Here is a 21,116-nt window from a genome sequence, read left to right on the forward strand (position 1 = left end):
ATCACAGTCTCACTTTGGCCCGTCTGCAGGCAGACTGCACACAGCTATCTCGCGTACAGATAGCTGTTGCTATAGCAATTCTTATTGTAGGTCTGTGCTGGAGGACAGGAGTCTAATTGGGGATTACATTCAAGCATATTGCTTTTAAGGTTCTGGTGTGGTAGTTAAATATGTAAATAAAGATAAATATAACCAATCACACATTTGTTGTTTTACATTTCAGTGAACCCTAAGGCAAGTGAATTAATGAAGAAAAAAACCTGTCACATTTGTATCACATTTTTCTTTTTAAAGACAGCGTGACTGCATACTAAAATGCACTGTAGCAACATGTGGTAATCAGTTTGGACACACCACGTACAGTACATGTTGTTAAAAAAAAATCAGACAACTCCCCCTACTGTACATCTTTGAAACTACAACAAGCTGTTACAAGGTTCATGCCATTATTAACACTCTATTGCATCAGTAAGAAAGCCGATGATACATTTTTTTTCCATCTATTTATTAAAAATCCTACATCGCACATTCAACAATTTAACGACTGGAGCAATATGCACCTTCCTATACACAGATAATTATAGATTTAAATAAATAAAGTATGCAATGAACATATTTACATATTAGACATTACTTATATTGCATTGCTCTATATATCATAATAACATACTCATAAATGAGCACATTTCTGGGCCATAGCTTAACACTAGAGACATCACAGGGTAGTGAAAAATGTCTTACAAGTTGCTCTCATACTGTTTAAAAGGTAGTAGAGTGTGATGCAAGATAAATATATTTCTTACCAAAATAAAGATTTGAGGGAATTTGAATCACATTAAAAAAAAGAGCACTTGGGTTTCCTGCAATTCCCCCACGATATCACAATTTGTTCATCAAAATAGAGCACTGTGGAACACGGAATTATGGACTATAAACAATCAAATCAACTACAACAGAGATGTATTAACATTTAAGATAAATTACATTGTGTAAAATTAAAGGAACGCATATATTCTGTACGGCAGCGAAGTCTGACGGATTTAAAAAAATGCATCATGACATTATACACAGATGTTTTGCTATTACCACATACACTAATATAAAGTATGCCCACTGTATATTTTGATTCACTGAAACTTTGCAGTTGGTCATTTGACAACCAATTGAAACACCTGCTCACATCTCCATTTTAAAAGCACCCAAAAGAAGGTTTTCTGACTGCATGTCAGGTTGCTGCAGTGTATACGCAGCTACAGACAGAAGACTGGTCTACATGAAAATCCCGTCCATCATGGCCAGAAGGTCGTCTCCTTTACTGCTGGAGCTGGGAGATTGTTCTCCCGACTCTGAGAACTCCCCCATGATCTTGGCCAGCTCTGCATTGACTTGCTGGTCCTGAAAGACAATGTTATCCACCAATCACAGTGCCAGAGTGGTCATCACAAAGACTTACGCCCCATTACAGTAAATCCAGTTAGACTGGCAAAGCCTCACATCTCTGATCATTGACTGTAAAAGCCTATCATTGAGATAAGTAACATTTGGCCCCAAGTCAATAATAAAAGATAGCATACTTGTTGTAAGCTGACAGATTGGGCCCGTGCAGACTACAAGATTTTTTCTCCATTTGCCTGTCCTAGACAAACTTCCTAGATTTCAGATAAAAGCCCTTGAGTCGGGTGGTTCTGTGATAGGTCCTGCCCACGTCGTGAGCTGTCCCAGACGATATGTCAGTTTTTGAACAAGTTTTGATTTCATTACAGCCAAAAACGAATGCACTTGTAGTTGGGGCACCTTCGAGACGAGTCTGAGATGGGAGGAGAGCAGTGTCCTATCAGAAGGAAGTAGACAGTCCAAAGCAAAACAAAAATCATAGCTACAAAGAAGGGTGAATCTGGGGACTAGCGTTCGGCAGATTGAGTGGACACAAGAGATGGAGAGGGGGCTTAATGAGCTGGCCCCATCCAGCTCCATTACTAGCCGGATATAAAACGGACATCATTTCCGGTGAGTAACTTTTTGTGCGTGTTTGGCGACTACCGCATTATCCGCTCCTGTCACAGATCTCTTAAAATGGAGTAATCTTGAAATCAATGCACCTTGTCCGAGATCACTTATGTAGACGTTAGAGTGCAAAAACTACACGAGTACAGTCAGGGACAATAAATGTCTTGTGTTTTGAGAAGCACAGCAACTCTGAGATTTTCACAGTCTTGTACTCTGCACTTGCCCGTAGATGATAGATAGCTGACAGTATGATCAGACTTTTTGTCACTGAATGTGCCTTAAAGTTTACATTTCCATTAAACAAATACTGGACTGGCTTTACCTTTGTTGCTTGGATGTTTATAACTTCATATGAAAGGTCACGTGGTCTTGACATTAATGCCTCTCTGTAATAAAAGTCACAATGTTAGTTTTGAGCGATTAAAACAAGTTAAATAGTTTAATTTAAGTAGAGGTTTCATTTGATCAAGTGCCATACAACACATTGCCAGTAGACACACAAACAGGGGGACTCACTCTTCCTCCTCATCAGTATTGAAGAGGTTGACACGGAAGCCGTTGTCTGCATTTCCTGATTTCGGAACTTCTAGCCCTCCCATTAACTTGGACAACATATTTAGCTCCTCTTTGGCCAGAGGGTTGGGAGCAGTGTTGACCTGTTGACACACAATGGCTTGTTTACGTCAGTATATTCGTGCTGAAACTGTTGTTCTCAAGATCCTGCTACTGATGATTATGCACCAGGAAGTAGAGTATGGTTCTGGACCAGGGTCACTTCACCAAATTCCTGCTCATGTTATGTATTGCGAACACCGTAAAGAGTTACAACATGTCAGAACCAGTCTTAAAAATGTAACTTGTGTGCATGAACTTCATAAACATTGTATGCATTAATAAAACCATTCATGTTTCCAGTGCTGACGGTTAAGCGATTTCACCTTAGTGTGCTGAGCAGAATTTTTAGACGTTCCTGACATGTGTGTTTCCACTGGGCGGCTTACACTGTACCTGGATGAAAAAGAGAAAATGAGCTCTTCAATGCAACATAGTGCGGAGGATGATGTGTCTACTCGTCCAATAGGCTTCATACTTTTTACTGACTGTGGGCAGTCCCATGCATTTAATCCTCTTTAGGTTGTTTACACAGTAATGTGATGAAATTATGTGACATCAAACCACATAAGTTTAAACACCAGGGACTCTGAAGCGTCATCAAGACTTCACCATAAAAAACTTTGACTTAGTACTTCTAAATATCTCATGACCTGGATAACAGAAAATCATCATCAATCCACTGCCATTGCATAAATACAGTACCACCAAGTCATGTTATATCTTTTGTACTTTGCAGTGTCTTACATGTTTGTGCCTAGTTTGGTGACCCTGTCTCTAAATAACTCAAAAGATCCCTCCCGGAGAGCCGCGGTATAGTTTCCTCCATTATTGAACTGCAGCCTGGTCACCTCTTCACCAGTACAGCTAAACATCCTGAAATAACCAGATACAAAAACACAACATATTATAGACAAACATGCTTTCAATAATTTTTTGTATGCACAGCAATTTCTTTTTTAATTTCTTTCCTGTGATAAAAGAAGTTCCCTTAAGTGGAACCCTTAAGACCTCTGTTGCTTTGAATACATTAACACTGTTGAAGCTCAGATGTTCTACATGTGAGCTTGTTTCCTCAATGTATTAAATGTTTCACTGTGCACATACAATCCTTGAGTAATTTGATCCAAGCTCAACATACAACGCATTTAAAATTAGAATGTAAATGCTTCAACAAAACCTCTGTAATGCTATTAGCTACAGATAGGCCTACTTAACTTAAGATTACAGTGTCTGCGTAAGATCAGCAAGCTTATGAAAGGCAAACATTAAAGATCATTGAAAGGACCAAAAGGTATGTTTTAATATCCAAGCCACTTTTTTTAATTTCAGTTATGTCCATCCTTCTTTAAAGTGAATATTGTCTGGGTCTGAGTGAAAACAGCTGTATACAGTGGTACCTTATCAAGCCAGGGACTTGTGTTCCATAAGGCACAGGACCACTGGTGGGAAGCACAAAGCGCCCATTGGAGTTCTGCACTTTATCCTTGAGGAAAATAGACACCTGGCATAGAGGAAAACATAGCAAAAGGCTTGTGAGGAAAATAAAACACAAAACAAAAGATAACATAATATTATTGAGTGTATTCTCTCTCCATGATTTAATTTGCCAACATAATGCACTTACTCTTATATGCATGTCTTGGAAGAAGATAAGGAGAGTTTGTCTGATCAGCTGGAATTCCCCACTACACAAGGTTGTATACATCTAAAAATAAAAATTTTAAATTACTTTAAAAAAAAAAAAAAAAAAAAAAAAGTAACTACATACGGAATGTATATACATTTTTCCTTTATTAATGTTAAACATTATCCCATTTAACCTAACCATACAATAACAAGCAAGCTTAAACAACTGTTGCTGCTGACACTTGACAGAATGTGTGCCGTCATATTGTAGCTCAATGTATGTGATGATAATCCAAATGGTTTGTAATTATAACAGCATAGTGTGCTACCATCACTGACCACATTGAATCAGGAAAGTAGATAAAATAAATGTTAATGTATACAACAAGCCATGTGTAATGTCGCTACTCCATAACAAATGTGAGGAGAGTAGAGAGTAGTCACACATGCCATACCTCTATGAGCTGTTGGTACGTTTCATTAACTTGGCTGAGAATGCTGGGAGTGTCTTTCACAAAGTCTTTGATTGCATCCATGTGGTTAAAGGAGATGAGGAGGATGTCCTTAGGTCGAGGACAGAGAAGCACCTGGTACTTGAAAGCCATGGTCATCAAGTCATAGAGCTGTGAAGAGGGACACACATGCAAAGCAAAATAAAATCAACTGCTATTGTTGTATAATAAACAGCAGAGGGAGACACATACAGCAACATACCGTGTTTGAGATATCTCAAATCACTCTATACTTGAGAATTACTGATGCAAGTCAACTAAATGAGCCAATATGTACACACTTGTTATACAGCTATAATGCATTGATTGCTGTGTAGATGTATCTAATGTGGCTCTGAAGCAGGCTTGACTAATCTAGTAGTCTGTATACCGAGGATGCTGTAACCCAAACTGGCATCACTGTGCAGTTGATGAGAGAATGTGATTAATGTATGGAAAAGCCTTGTGTGCTGAAGTGAAAATTCAAAATAGACGAGAAAAGCAACAGAATAATTCAACATGTGCATGATACAACACAGTATACAGCTGTACAGGAGGGCTACATCTGTATACATGGAGGACTTACCTTGTCCATGCTAGCTTGATTGAGTCTCATTATTGAGGCGTGGGCCAGCCTGTCGAACACAGTCCGCAGGGCCTTTTTGGAGTAAAGCTCCTGTGGCTTGAAAAGCTCTTCTAGGAACTTTTTGTTGAACATGGTGGTGATGATGTCATTCATAACTAGTCAAGCAAACAGTACAACAGAAAAGTCCCCAAATAGTTATAAGAGGTTAGACAAATATACTTTCCACACCGTAGGCTCAGAAGCAGGCAGCAGTCTATACTATATGTTGGCCAAAACCATTTCATCCTATATCCAAACGGCACTAATCAAGCAGCAGCGTGGAAAGCCATCAGCATATGTCTTACTTGGTAGCAGGGCAATTGCCAGGTAGGACATTTTTTATTTGCTGTGATTACTTCCATCAATTACTGTTGCAATTGGCAGAAGTGATCACAATCACTATAATATATATAATGCTGAAGCTCTGTAATACCTCTCCTTCTGTCATCCTCTATCCAGCCAGCTATTGTGGAAACGTTATGATTTAAAAGGAGATAAATGAAATTATGTTCTGAAAACCAGATTGTTGAATGGCAAATGACTCAAAGCTTGACCAATGTTGTTGTATACATAGATATAAAACAACAACATATGTTTTATATCTATGGTTGAATACTAACGTTACATTTGAATGATACAATTCTATATAGTTTAACAGATGAAGCAGTTTCTCATTATTTACAGACAATGGAGCATTGAGAATTAGCTAAAAATTGACATTTGCTCTGGGCTCCTAATTAGTGTCCCATGCAACAGCAACTCCATTATGATTTCAATAAAATATGCGAGTTTACAAAACACAACCAGTTGAGTCATTAATGTTAACTCCTAACTTGGTTTTGTAGTGACATTCTATGAATCGCCGAAACATATTCTAAATTCACCAGCTAGTAAACGGACAAACCGACTGAAAGTCATGTGCAGTTATCGCAGTTACTGCAGGGTGACATTTGTGTTGTCATCTGGATAGTTGCTAAACTAGCTAGCTAGCTACCTTTCTTGGCTTTGTCAGCAGGGATATTCTGAGCTCGAAGCCGCTGGTCCAGGATGTACAACATTTCTCCTCCGAGGTTGATGAATAGCAGAGGCAGAGTTCTTGAAGACATGATGGTATTTGGACGGTTGAATGTCTCCAGAAAACGTAGGACGCTAGCTAGCGATTGTAGCTAGCTCGAATGCTTGCTCGTTTGTGGGGGGTTCTGTCTGTTTGGTAAAGCCTCTTCTGGTTGCCAGGCCACGAAGCAAACAGCCAATCAGCGCGTTGTGCGTTATGACGTACAAGAAAGGGGAGACGTCAGGCGCAAACGAAACTTTCATTTCAGACTTTGTGCCCCAGTGCACACTGTCTATGAGTGCACATGCAATTAAATCCCACTATTCCAAATTAGACTTTAATATTAAAACATAAACGTACAAACTCAATTAATTTACCCATTGTGTTTACATCATGTCCAAATAAACCCTGCACCAGTATTATTAGTGTAAGTTGCTCCAACCCAGGTCATAAACTCTTCTGTTAAACACAGTAATTAATATATTTTCTTCTGATTTTGCTTGATAGGTCTGGCAATGTTAGACTAGTTATTGTGATATACTGAATACATTTAGCTATACAAGCTTATAAAATAATTCTGATAAAGACAAATAAGGAAATGACTCTGTGGTTGAAATGCATACAATTGTCCACACTAAGACTTGTGATGGAGTGTCTCAAGTAAAGACATTATATTAAAGGAGTCCTGGTCACAAGCCACAGTGAACCACTGGTTTAAGAAAGGGTTTATATCACCAAAATAACCCACACAAGACAGGTTTTGTCAGAGCACCATGTGGATCATCACATCAAAATTTCCTACATTAAAATGTATATGAAATACCATTAAACAATCTATTTTTTTTATTGACAATGTTGTACAAAATGGTTCATGCTTAAATGTAATTAATCATGTTGTGAGTGTGAAAAATGCAGTTTATTTACAGTAATGCAGATAGTACTAACACTGTCAAACAGACTGGTACGTATAAGGTTACAGGTAAAATATAACATCTAATACACTGAATTGCATAATTAATAAGCTGCTCATTCTTTGTTGCATGCACGAAAGCTAGGCCTGCTTCAAGAATGAACAAATTCCTTCCACAATAGCTGGACATCATCAACAAACAGAAAATACCGTGGACCAGAATCCTTTATGCCTTCTTAAGATGAAATGTCTCCATTTCTGATGCGTATTTCTCGCGCCATCCTGCACATCTCACACAATCCGCAGAAAAAGGTCATCAAGGCATCATTTGTTATGGTTCCCTGTGGTTAAAAAGATTGCAACAAAATCACAACAGGGAACACCAACCCTCTATGAGGAAATGATCAGGTTTCTCATTTGCAGGGAACACCCAAGATTTCATGTTTGTGAAATCTGTCTTTCATAAGAGCCAGGTTGTTAAAAAGCGGTCAATCTCTGCCTGTGTAAGATTTACGGAACCACCCAAAACACGAGCATGGGTCTTTCAGCGAATCTGGAATATCCAATAATTTTATTTGTAACTTACCTGAATACCATAAGTCAGTCTCATGTGAGTCCTAATGGCTGTGGAACCTCCTGGCACACAACCCAAGCAGCAGTTTTCTCCATACTTATTTGCTGTGTAGCAGCTCAATGCAAGTGGACAGCAGCAACCAAGAGCACCTGCACAATAGAAGTGTATTTCATTGTCAATATTTGTAAGATAAAAAGCATGAAAACGTGCCTCTATGGACAGAATTATATATCGAATTATAAAATCAAAGCATCTTGAATGGTACTCACAGACAAACAAGTCACTGCAGCAGGAGCACAGGCCCGTGCTCCACTCTCCTGTTTGGACATTTGTCCCATAGCCGCCTGCACCTGGTTGATGGGTGACCACTGGGTTCGACATTTTTGGATTACTGAATCTGCTTCTTGCTCTTGATTTAGTTGCCTAGTTAAGAACACATTCAGCGGTTAGCACTGGAATGGAGCATATGTGCAGTTTGTTGCAGGTGGAAAAGCTGCAGGAGAAATGACCTACATCAATCTTTCCAAATGTGCCACAATTGTTTTCACATTTGTACATATGTACTAACATGTGATGCAATTCATTTCCAGAGTATAAAATGTCATAGTTTGACTTTTCATAGAATAATTTAGAGGTATAGGTAAATGTATTCAAGTGCTTTCCATTAGAGAATATCTAAGACAAAATTCATGTTATTCATACTCTACAGCTCATCACCATTCATGTAATGTATCAACAAATGTTTCACAGATTTCTTCCATTAATACAGAACAAGACACTTAGCTTTTGTGATTTTGTTCAAAGCTTTTGTGAAATACACTTAAAAATATTTATAAAAAAAATCCTTAACTTAGTCAGTTTGTAAAAAAAAACTCAGCTATGTTGCTCAGAAAATATTTTTGTTTTAGAGTTTCAAATTTATAAGACCTGACTTGAAAAATTGCTAAAATAAGCTGTTCCTCAACCTGAAGTACAAACGAACATGTCAAAAAGAGTAAGTAAAGAACACCATGATATAAAATAAATAAAATATAAAAATAAAGTATAAAGTTAATCTACTGTGAGAGGAAAATAAGTTGTCACTTACCAGAAGAGTCTGTTAAGCGTGCACTCCTCCTGATCAAACTGAGAAACTGTGCACCACACAGGAAGCCGTGACGAGCTTGAGCTGTGAAATGCTAGTTGGCCAACAAACTGCTGTTTCTGAAAATGACAAAGATCTGTGGTCATTGACTGATGAAATCAGACTATTAACGAGAACTACTGCTTTGCTTTGAGGCTGATATTGGGTATAATCACAAACAGCTACAGATCATTGGAACACGTATGTTAGGAATTGAAGCCTTCAAATTAAATGGTTTTCCAATCTCACATTAGATCAAAGTATAGAGAATGCACGCAGTTGTCGGAACTGTTTAGAACATGCTTTCGTCTAACACCCACAAATGCATCATGTCCCTGTTAACTTGAGGTTTTAACCAACCAACATATACTATGTCACCACTGCAGTTTGCAAAAAGAAGGCATGGGTTTTTTTCAAGATTTAAACCAGTACAATATTACACTAAGGTGTGAAATAACTTGGCATACACTATTCATGGAAACCTTTGATATACTTACAGAGCAGTCATACAGTAATGATGCAGACATCTCTGAAATTCATTGTTTTGTTATCAGTATATTGTGAACCATAACTAAGTGTTTAATTCCTTGGGGCATTGTTTGATGTGTTGTATTGGATCCCATTACAGTAAGATAATTTTGGTATTTGGACAAAATATGAGACATGCTGCAAAATAAAGCAGCATCTTGACCTATACAGACCACAAATATTACCAGTTTGATCAACACCTCTTTGGCAGTCAACAAAAAATGTGACATTTTCAGCTTCTCAAATGTCTTATTTATTGCAGAAATTTTGTAGTGGCTTTATCATATTGTACAGGTAGTCATGTTATTTTTCTTAGCTCATGTATTATCAGCAAACACCTGACCTAAAGCCCATCAGTGTAAGGTGAATCATATTGTAATGTCACCAGATGCTCTTAAAGACACTAAAGGTGTTGGCATAATGTGAAGTCAAATATTTTGCACAGATCCTAATGAAAAATGTCAAAGCAGTACTAAAACTGTTAAGAGTACTGATATTGTGATTGCTTATTATTTTACCATTATGCATCATTTGTTGTAGTCACTTGTGGAAAAATGTTAGTTCTGAAGTGCATGGCCAGAGGTGCAACAAAGTAGACATGTTCAACCCATAGAGAGCAACGCAGCAGTAGTTTTCTGTAACCTGCAGGCTATAGTGGAAAATACAGTAAAATAGAATTGTTCCGGTTTGATATCAGTGGTTGCCTAACTTGTTTTGTGCAGATAAATCTAATATGAAAAACACATCTAATTGAGAGTCATATATTTCAGTACAAATACAATTCCATTATAGAAGATGTATACATTTTGACACCTTTTTGGGACATTTTATTTCCATTAACTTCGACATCACCATAAAGGCAAAAGCAAATAACATTGTATAATAGTAAAACATGAAAAGTGGAGCTATTTATCCAAATGCCACGTTTTTGAAGGTGAAAAATTAAAGATGTTGGTTAAGACAAGTATTTAGAATCAATTGTTGTAATATACAGAATATTGTCTTTTATCGGGTCTAAACAGCTCTTGTCTTGGCTGCCTCTGTGTCGGTAGAGGCTAAACTTTGCTTCATCTTCAGCCTCTGCTCTGCTCTCTGCTTCTGGACTTCCTTGAAGACCTGCGAAGAGACACACATGCCCAAGTGTCAGTGGGGGTACAAAATAACACCTTCAACATGTTAGTCAGTTAGATAGGTGTACACATCACACCTACAGAAAGCTTGAGTGACGCTTTCAGACACAATATGCACTTTGGTTTCACATGTGGAATTAAAGTTAAGGGTGTAAGGTCTAGATATTAATCTCCAATTGATACCATTATTATACACTGCAAATGAAAAAAAATGATATTAACAGAATAATGTGGTCATTTGTTTGCTACCTTAATGCAGAAGGCCTTCTTGGCCAGCCAGCGGCGAGTGGCCCGTCTGTAGTACTCTGGAGGGAAGGTGTAAGTGATGCCTAGCTTCTCGCACACTTTCTCAAAGGTATCGTAGCTAACCAATCTCAGGTTTTTCAAAAGCTTTTTCCTTCGGTCGATGGCCATGAGCATCCGCCTCTTGTTAGCTTTGTCCTGGAATGAAATAACACATAAAAGAATGGGGTTGGAGTAGATGGGATTCAAAATGGGGACACCAACTGAAGCTCAGTTTATACACTCATCAGCTTATGGGGAGATACTTAATTACAAATGCAACTGAGAAGCAGTTGAACAGTTACAACCTCTATTCCCCTTCTGTGTCAATTTCAACGGCAAAGTTTAACATAAGATGTAACGTGGAAATTTCCAACCATGACTGTGCTAGGTATGTTATTTATATATTTAATGTGGGTGAGTACACAGGATATCCTGTAGCACACGCATGTCACACACCAGAGGAAGGCAGAGAGGAAATGTGGAGAGACGTATTAATACAAAAAGTTCTTGTGGTGCAAGACAAGTGACCTATGATGATGACGTCATCTAAGACGAGCCTTCCTGTTTAGCTTGCTAGAGAGAAAAAGGATGCTAAAATGATGCTGATTCTACTCCTTCACTCACCTTGTGATGTTTTTGCAAGTGCTCCTGATAGTTTCGAATTCTTGCAGTCAAAATAGCCACTGCGGAAAAAGACATTAAAAAGGGTGACTGAAATCAGTGTACAGTTAAAATACGCAATATAGTAAAGCCGCTTTCCGACCGGAGGGATTTTTGCAGTTCCTAGAACATAAAATTCATATAACCCTTTTTTTCTCGTGTTCCAACTGGACCAATATGGGGATTTTTAAGTTCCTCTGGCCTGTGGTTCCTGTAACTCTTTCAGCTCCTACTTCAGGGCTGGGTCTTTTCGCTGTTCCCTTTTCAGCATAGGGACCTAGGTCAACAAGGGTTGGGTTTCCGGTACAGACAGACCAACAACAGGACAATTTTAACAATTTTCGCCATCTTATTCATCACTAAATTCACTTCTGACAACGTTTTAGGCGAGAAATGAACTGTTTAGATTTCGAATATAGGCATTTTTGCGAAAATGTATGCCGAATTGACAATTTGCTTCAAGGTTTTCTGAGTTGAGAAGCGCCATGAAGTGAGGCAACAGCCAGCAGGTGCCTGCCCCAGCCGCTAGCTCGTCGCTCGGACATTCACGCTCAGAGACCCCGCTGTAAGCTGGAGGTCTCTCAGACCACTCTCGTAAATATGAGGCTTTTATTTCGCCATCAACGGTTCGTTTGTATAAATATCACATGTCCATCATAAGATTAATGGGAACCTGTGGTTAACGTCTTTTTTTGGAGTTAAACTCCACACACACACACACACACACACACACACACACACACACACACACACACACACACACACACACACACACACACACACACACACACACACACACACACACACACACACACACACACACACACACACACACACACACACACACACTTCTCTTCAGGAGACTTGTTTAAATTGTGACAAATATGCTATATACATTAGATGTAGTTCATGCTTTTTTTGGTGTATTTGTTTTCTGATTTTAACGCTATAAAGACCATTGCCGTGCTTGCATTCCTCCCTTACCCCTCCTATAGTCCCTATGGCCACTTGGCCAGTGCGAATGCAAATGTAAAAAAGGGTTTTGGGAGAAGAGTAGTTAGATCTGCTTAGAAGTGGACTTTTCCTATAACTACGTTCCTGTAACTACTTGGTTGGAAAGCGGCTTATGTTAGCCTTTTGGTGAAAATGCTATGTACAACATTGAAGAGACACGACTCACCCTGGACTCCCACTGAGCTGCGGTCATTCTCATCCTTCTGGACCTTAGCAATCAGCTGTTCCTTTTTCAGCTGTAGCTTTTCCCTCTGAAGACATGAACACAGATTATTAAACTACCCGTTTATGACTCTACTTTCTGAAAGTGGCATGTCGGTGTACTTTTCAAGAAACATAATCATTATCATCAAACATGTTGTAAAACAAGAAAGCAGAGTAAAACATGACGAGGCGATCTGTCGGGAGACATGAGCACTCACATGACTGGCCAACTCCAATGACAGAAGTCTTTTGACAAGATCATCAGTCCTATTGACAGAAAATTAACTAGTGTTAGAAGAGATATAACCATAATAAATATATGAATGCAGATTTATAATGAATTGTGAATATACATTTTATTTGTACTCATTTTAATGCAAGTTACGGTATAAATGTATGTTCACGTTTGAGCGAGGGGCACAGCAGTGTAGTCCATCTTCAGCATTGTTGGAGGAAGATCACTGAGCTGGCTCTCAGGGCCTGGAAGAAGAAAAGTGTTTGGATGAAAAGCGAGCATTTCAAAATGTTAAAGCCTCATAAATGTTAAAGCCTCATACCGGTCTTTTTTTTCTTTGCAGCCCGAGCATAATGTCTCACTGGTGGTGGGACAGCAAAGCTACCTGCAACTGAGAGAGAGAGAGAGAGAGAGAGAGAGAGAGAGAGAGAGAGAGAGAGAGAGAGAGAGAGAGAGAGAGAGGATAATGAAAACACCAAAAGTAAACAACCTAGATAAATGGATAATTTGAGCTCAGAAGCAGTCTAACAGGTGAATCACTAACAAAACTTGTGGTCCAATGATGCAAGACAAAAGGAAAACATGACGTATGCCAGACACACAACAAACTCAAAGGCTCAGAAAAGAATCCGTGGTTGCTAGTCAATGCTGACTGGAAACTTCACAGAATACTAAAGTTACTACAGAAGTGAATCACGACTGTGACACAGTTTTAACAAGAACGCATGTTGTGACCTTCACAAAGCTGGTTTGTATGTCAAGAATTCTACAAAGAAATCTCGTATGCACAAAGACACGTAACATAGAGCACAAAAGCTGGAAGCTGATCATCTCAATACAGTAACATGGTCTGATCATTGGCATTTTAAAACAAGCTTTATATTTATATACAACCAAAGATAGCATCACTGCTCAATTTCTTTTACATGTTGTTAAAGTGCTCATATTATGCTCATTTTCAGGTTCATAATTGTATTTAGAGATTATATCAGAATAGGTTTACATGGTTTAATTTTCCAAACGCACCATATTTTTGTTGAACTGCACATTGCTACAGCTCCTCTTTGAGCTCTCGGTTTTAGCTACAGAGTGAGGCATCGCACTTCTGTTCCATCTTTGTTGAGAGTCGCACATGCGCAGTAGCTAGGTAAGGACTCCTAGCCAGTCAGAAGCAGAGTTTGAGAGCGTGCCACGCTAGCAGCTAGGCAGGCATTCTAACGTGTGTTACAAAGTGACGCGCGGTCGTCACGGAAGTAAAGACTGGACTACAATAGAGCTGTTTGGAGCAGTTTGTGAACAGTGTTTTCTGTTGGAGATGGGGTAGACTTTGGGCTTTTTCACTTTGTAAACCTATAACATGCACAACAAAGATATATAACACAATAAAGGAAAGGGAAAAAGCCAAAAAGCATAATATGAACACTTTAAAAAAAGTGGTGAATCTGTAATGATGCTGACTGACATCTTTTTATTAGGTCTGATGAGTCTGTTGATATACAGTATAATAGCCAAGAAATATAGGCAAATACAATGGTCATTTACTGGACCTAGACCACAGAGGCCTATATTCCAAGCTATAACTGGCCTTTTGTAGATTGTCCACCTACCACACCTTCATTTTTTTATTTTTTTTATTTGCAGCATGCCACTTAGCATGAAAAGGGATTCTGTCTCCATTGCTGCATGTAAAGCATTTCTATTCTGTTGTGTTCTGTGAGAGTAAAGTTGCAGAATGATGATGCAACTGATTCACAAGTTAAAGATGCATGATTTGAAGAGCGCAACCGAGATAATTGGTGCAACACGACAAGATAAAACACAACTATGCACATATCAGATGGTGAGAGGAAAGCGGTTTTCCATATCAGTATCATTAAAACACCAAATTATGTCATTTCTTCAAACACCAGTGTTTCATCCCTACAGAAATCCAGCCACATGTACAATTAACATGAAGGTGCACTGCAGCTACTCTGGTTTCTCAGTGCGCTTAGCACATTAGAACAATTTACAACAAGTTTTCTTGGCGGTACAAGAAACATTTCAAGTTGCAAGGAAAATGATTCACTACTTTTCTTTCAAGCTACTTTTTATTTAGTATGACACTGTCAGTGATTTAATTTCTGTCAGACAGTACTGCTAATGTTTTTTTCTTAGACTAGCAACCGTATACCCAACCAAATGAATTATGATGTTGGATTAAAAACTATGTCATCAAGTTGAAGATGCCAACTTGTTGCTCGGCGGGCCCGTTAATCAAGATGTGGTACGTCTGTGACTGTCAGCGAGCCGAAATTAGGATGCAACAGTGTGAAAACGAGCTATCACATTCTAATAAGAATAAAGGGGAAATGAAAATAGAACTGATGGATTCATGATGAAGCAAGATGGCGCATCAGATTAAACAGACATCCATACACATAAACACTATTGGGTTAAGATTATTTGTCGACCTATTTAAAACCACATATGTCCATATTTAAACACTTTAGTTAGTTATTGCTGCTGTAGCGCCACCATCAGAACTATAAACCCACAAAGCCAGTTGAGGATGTTAAACATAGTACTGGACCTATGTGCAAAGTTTGGTGAATATCCATGCATTGGAAGGCAGATTTCATGGTAGGAAGAAGAATAAAAAGAAGAAGAAGAAGAATATCTGCAAATCTAAGAGGGACAAATCTTGGTGCCCGGCCCCTAAATGTCAAACAATAATTTTGTGGCCCCCCCTGCAGTAACTCTGAGGACCCCCTGATCTCAGACCTAACTCATTTGAAAGCTAGTTAGTCTGAAAGTCAGCTTTAGTGAATCCACTTCCCTTGTTACTGATCTAATTCCTCTAGAATATCTTTGGTTTTGCATTGTGTAAAGCACTTTGAATTGCTTTGTTGCTGAAATTTGCTTTACAAAAGAAGCTGCCTTGCCTTTGCATGCTACGTAGAGGTATTTCTAATACTTAGTCTACCTACCCTCACCGATATAAATGAAAGTAGACTATAAGTACTCCAATCATGTATTTTTAAAGGATTGTTTTCTAAGCTAGTACGCTAAAGTTAGCCACGGCGTTCCACAAGGCTCAGTGCTTGGACCAATTCTATTCACCTTGTATATGCTTCCCCTAAGCAATATTATTATGAAACATTCAATTAACTTTCATTGTTATAATGACACCCAATTATACCTATCAATGAAACCAGTCAGTTAACTAAACTCCAAGCATGCATCAAAGATATAAAAGCATGGATGAACTACAATTTTCTGATGTTAAACTCAGACAAAACTGAAGTAATTGTGCTGTGCACTAAACACCTCCGAACCTCATTATCCAAAGATATAGTTACTCTGGATGGTATTGCCCTGACCTCCAGCACTACAGTCAGAAATCTAGGAGTTATTTTTTATTAGGATATATAATTTAACGCCCACTTAAAACAAACCTCAAGAACAACCTTTTTTCACCTTCGTAACATTGCCAAAATTAGGAGCATCCTATCTCAAAATGATGCTGAAAAACTAGTCCATGCATTTGTTACTTCCAGGCTGGACTATTGTAATTCCTTACTATCAGGATGTTCAAATAAAACCCTTAAGACTCTCCAGCTGATCCAGAATGCTGTAGCTCTTGTTCTGACAAGAACAAAGAAAAAAGATCATATTTGTCCTATATTAGCTGCACGGCTTCCTGTAAAATCCAGGATTGAATTTAAAATCCTTCTCCTGATCTACAAAGCTCTAAATGGTCAAGCACCATCCTATCTTGAAGAGCTCATAGTACCTTATTGCCCAACTAGAGCACTGCGCTCCCAGAATGCAGAGTTACTTGTGGTTCCTTGAGTCTCTAAAAGTAGAATTGGAGCCAGAGCCTTTAGCGATCAGGCTCCTCTCCTGTGGAACCAGCTCCCAGTCTGGGTCCAGGGGGCTGACACTGTCACCACATTTAAGAATAAAAAACTCTTAAACTTCTAAAACTCTCCTCTTTGATAAAGCTTATAGTTAGGGAGTGAGGAGTTGCAGCGTTCGCCTAGGTCGGCGGGGGAGGGTGTATAGCTACAGACAAGGCACCCCTTCTCTTCTCTGCTTCTCTTCGTAGTCGTTAGACTCATCTACCATAAAATCAATGATATAATCAAAGTAGAGGGAGGCAGGCCAGTACAGCCCAAACTGGCAGGGGAGAGTTCTAGGCCGACCAGGCTCCTCTCCTTACCCTGTCTCTCTTAATTAGTTATTGTTTTAGACACACTGAGCTTCTCTCTCCTCTCTCTTTCCATCTGTGTGCCTCCATGTTCCAGAAATGCTTGTTACTAACCTAGCTCTGGGGAGCTTATTCCCTGGAGTCCATATGTTTCCTTGAATTAGGGTGGCCCCTAAATCATGGTTGCAGCCTGTCGCCGTGGTCCTGCTGCACGCCCTGCTATGCCCTGTTACACCTGCTACGCTCTGCAGTGCCCTACTACCTCCTGCTGCATTCTGCTGCATCCTACTACGCCCTGCTACGTCCTGCTACGCCCTGCAGTGTTCTGCTAACTTCTGTGACGCCCTGCTTTATTTTGATTTTTTCTTTATTTTACCAAGTGATGTCCCATTGAGATAGTCAAATCTCTTTTACAAGGGAGCCCTGGAGCAACAGTACACAAGTTACACATAATTACAAAAACAGACACAGCAAACAAAAAACATTTACAGTACATGTAAAACAATTTAAAATAACATAAAAGGGTTTATTGAAAACATGTGCATTGTTCAAATTTTGTTTGTTTAAGTAATTGTTTAAAATGTTTAAGTGGGATGAGAACAGAAATCTTCAAAACATCTTGGAGTAAATTCCAACACCAAGGAGCAGCATAACTAAAAGCAGTCTTGCCAAATTCTGTTGTTACACGTGGGATATTCAGAGCCAAAATGTTAGCGGAGCGGAGATTGTAAAGGTGATGATTCCTGGTCAACAGACTAGTAAGATAACTAGGTAAAGTACCATTAATTGCTTTAAAAATAAAAAAGTGCCAGTGGAACCATCTATGCAGACCTAAAGAGCTAAAACCAGTTTCCTCATAAAGAAGACAGTGATGAGTGCGTGACTTGGCATTAGTAATGAAACGTAATGCACTATGGTAGACTGTGTCAAGTGTGTGCAGCGTGGTAGAGGCAGCATGCATGTAAATAACATCCCCATAGTCTAAGACTGGTAGGAAAGTGACACTGATCAATTTCTTCCTAGCTTGGGTAGTAAAACAGGATTTATTCCTAAAATAAAAACCAAGCTTCACTTTCAGTTTTCTCACTAATTTTTCAATATGAACCTTGAAGGTTAGCTTTTCATCAATCCACAGACCAAGATATTTATAAGATGAAACATTTTCAACGCACTTCCCATCTAGTGTGGAAATGGCTAGAGGGGTTAATGCGGGTACAGTCCGAGACTTTGTGAACTGCATCACTTTAGTTTTACCAGCGTTTAATACCAGTCTAAGTTCAATGAAGATGGTCTGTAATAAATTAAAAGACTGCTGTAGTGATTGATAAGCTTGAGCTAGAGTAGGTGCGGAACAATATAGTACTGTGTCGTCTGCATAGAGGTGTATTTTGCCTATATCTGCTACAGAGGCAATGGTGTTAATGTAAATAGTATCGGACCAAGGATAGACCCTTGAGGGACACCTCGCCGGACCCCCAGTGGGTACCCTGTTACGTCCTGTGACACCCTGCAGTGCCCTGCTATGCCATGAACTACTACAACTACTATTTCTAGTCACTGATCAATTATCGCCACTGTTGTGTGTTATGAATTGATACTATAAATAAATTGAATTGAATTACACTAGGGTGTAAAACACTAATGGACTTTAATTATTCTGATCTGTTGTGATGTCATAGTTCTATCTTAAAAGCATTGGCTGTTTGTTGTTGTTGTTGTCTAACGTTACAAGTACATAGGTAAAGACTAAAAATTGACATTCTGGGATAGAAATCCACATATCCACAATAATTAATGTTCCCAAATGAAATTCATTATTAAACGTCTTCCACAACTGCAGATTTTTGTCAGTTGTTCCCACTAGTGCTGCAAGACATGAGGAAAATATCTAATTGCGATTATTTGGTTGACATTGCGATGTGATTCACGATATTGGTGGGAATGATCATTTTTGTATCATTATTCTCATTTTCACTGAAAAACATTCAGAAAACGTGTAATTTTTGCGACAGATCTTACTTTTTTGATACATATTTCGCATTTGACAAATATTGCGCCCCCTCCTGCGATTTGGACATTGCACTAGTCCATACTGGGATTTCGATTAAATTAATTGTGCAGCCCTAGTGCCCACTTCTGTTGGTGTTAACATGCTAACGTTACTAACTCACGATGCTCTAGTTAGGTAACTGTTTTTGATAGACGGGCAGTGTTCGGCACTGTAAACAGCCAAGTTTAATTAAATGCATTAGCCAGCGATCTTCTAAACACATGTAGTCAGCTCCTTTAGGCTCTTCCTGTCGTTTACACTTACCACAGCTGACTTTCGGTCCTAGTAAAGCCGAGCTGCATCTCCAGGGTTTCGCTGACAGAGCAGAGCACAGAGTTCCACTTTCTCGCAAAACACCAACTGACGTTTTCAGAACAGTTCGCAGAGCTATGTTTGTGAACATGTTTGTCAGGATAGCTCACAAGGTAGATAATAAACTCCCCAGAAATGATGAAAATGTGACTGGTAATCACACTCGACCCCTATGTGAGGCTCGCCATTTTGACTAGACCAAACTAGCCGAGTGATGATGGGGGTTCTTTTTTTCTAGGCTATGCTAACAATGTTAGAACACATCGATAGGACAACATGTGTTTCTCTCATGAAAAACAAACACATGAAATACAAAAAGTGAACCGAGCTTGGGAGTCTTTTCGTTGATGAGTATTTTACAGGGTGAGGCCATAATAAGAGAGAGCTCCTCTCAGATGAGTCTGCTGCCTGCCAGGAGTGACATGTTGCTACACTAGAAGAGTCAGAGGATGTTGGAGATGTGAACAATTAGCTGTGTGGAAGAGTGTAAAGAAAAGAAGAGCAAGCAAAGTGCTACACTGTTAGGGAAACCACTATGCAGGGTGTCCAACGAATAAGTGAATAAGGTCAGAAAAGTAAAGGGATTGTCATATGCTAGCGCTCTGTGGCTATAGCATATGATAACTTTTCTGACCTTATTCATTTTCATTTCCTTTGACGCTGTGCTGACCTTGCATGGTAATTTCCCATGGACATATAGTGATTTCCCTCACAGAAAAATAAGGAAATGGTAGGAAAGAGATGGAGCGGATCAGAAAATCTGCATGGACAGAAAAAAAGGGGTTGAGGCATTCATTTCCATTGTTTAAATTGTCCTGTCTAGATACAGGGAAAATCAGAAAGAAACAAGATGGTGCTGGACGCTGCCAGGAGATTTCCTAACATTGTGGACACATCTGGTGAAGACCAGATACTACACCAATGGGGGGATTAAGACAATTAGGTCTGGCTAATACTATGGGCAATGTCATGAATGGGATCACCAATTAGGTGGACATTGTAAACAAAACTCACAAGAAAAACATGGTACGGTAAATGACCAGTTTCATAAAGTGGCAGCAATGCAACTTTACAGATGCTAGCTGCTGTAAAACTCCATAGATCTGTAACTTCTGCTTTGTTTATTGTAATTTCCCCACTGGGGGGATTTTTTTTTTAAATTAGTATTAAAGCTAGTTTGCAAAATAACTAAATCATTTTATTGACTGTATTTGAGAAGGTTTTTTGTGAAGAGCGGCTTAAGTTGTCAGGGACAATGGGGTTTAAGGATGGTAAGATGTGTTTAAAAAGCAACTCATCGCAATAAGTGAAATCATCAAAATATATAATATATAATAATGATTTTACAGTTAGTGACTTGATTAAATATATAAATGTGGGCAAATTCTATACCAAATTGCAGTGGTAGCTTATGTTTTACATTACTGATCCTAAAAAAAAAAGGCAAATTACAGAGAGGAAGAGGAGAGAAAGCCAAATGG

The 21,116-nt window shown here is 38.9% G+C and overlaps 3 protein-coding genes across 5 annotated transcripts; all 3 read right to left on the bottom strand.

The window, feature by feature from the left end:
* Positions 1-484: 484 nt before the first annotated feature.
* On the bottom strand, positions 485-6,589 carry oscp1b (organic solute carrier partner 1b). Its single transcript, XM_028580577.1, has 10 exons — positions 6,359-6,589; positions 5,326-5,480; positions 4,704-4,871; positions 4,247-4,327; positions 4,020-4,123; positions 3,367-3,495; positions 2,946-3,015; positions 2,524-2,663; positions 2,330-2,393; positions 485-1,395 (listed from the first exon to the last, which is right to left on the bottom strand). The coding sequence occupies exons 1-10, from the start codon at positions 6,468-6,470 to the stop codon at positions 1,270-1,272; spliced, it is 1,149 nt and encodes a 382-aa protein (XP_028436378.1). The 5' UTR covers positions 6,471-6,589; the 3' UTR covers positions 485-1,269.
* A 657-nt stretch (positions 6,590-7,246) lies between these two features.
* Positions 7,247-9,326, bottom strand: LOC114557680 (cornifelin homolog). 3 transcript variants are annotated; one of them, XM_028581291.1, is made up of 4 exons: positions 8,990-9,326; positions 8,172-8,321; positions 7,915-8,051; positions 7,247-7,669 (listed from the first exon to the last, which is right to left on the bottom strand). In XM_028581291.1, the coding sequence occupies exons 2-4, from the start codon at positions 8,281-8,283 to the stop codon at positions 7,565-7,567; spliced, it is 354 nt and encodes a 117-aa protein (XP_028437092.1). In that variant the 5' UTR covers positions 8,284-8,321; positions 8,990-9,326; the 3' UTR covers positions 7,247-7,564. The 3 variants fall into 3 exon arrangements, with proteins under 3 accessions (XP_028437092.1, XP_028437091.1, XP_028437090.1); XM_028581290.1 differs by having other exon boundaries at positions 8,172-8,395; positions 8,990-9,325; XM_028581289.1 differs by having other exon boundaries at positions 7,313-7,669; positions 8,172-8,325; positions 8,990-9,322.
* Positions 9,327-10,353: 1,027 nt separating this feature from the next.
* mrps15 (mitochondrial ribosomal protein S15) lies at positions 10,354-20,026 on the bottom strand. Its single transcript, XM_028580555.1, has 8 exons — positions 19,588-20,026; positions 13,404-13,472; positions 13,251-13,326; positions 13,065-13,113; positions 12,809-12,893; positions 11,593-11,651; positions 10,933-11,124; positions 10,354-10,669 (listed from the first exon to the last, which is right to left on the bottom strand). The coding sequence occupies exons 1-8, from the start codon at positions 19,724-19,726 to the stop codon at positions 10,568-10,570; spliced, it is 771 nt and encodes a 256-aa protein (XP_028436356.1). The 5' UTR covers positions 19,727-20,026; the 3' UTR covers positions 10,354-10,567.
* Positions 20,027-21,116: the final 1,090 nt, after the last annotated feature.

The sequence above is a fragment of the Perca flavescens genome, chromosome 6 (genome assembly GCF_004354835.1).
Source record: "Perca flavescens isolate YP-PL-M2 chromosome 6, PFLA_1.0, whole genome shotgun sequence".
Lineage (NCBI taxonomy): Eukaryota > Metazoa > Chordata > Actinopteri > Perciformes > Percidae > Perca > Perca flavescens.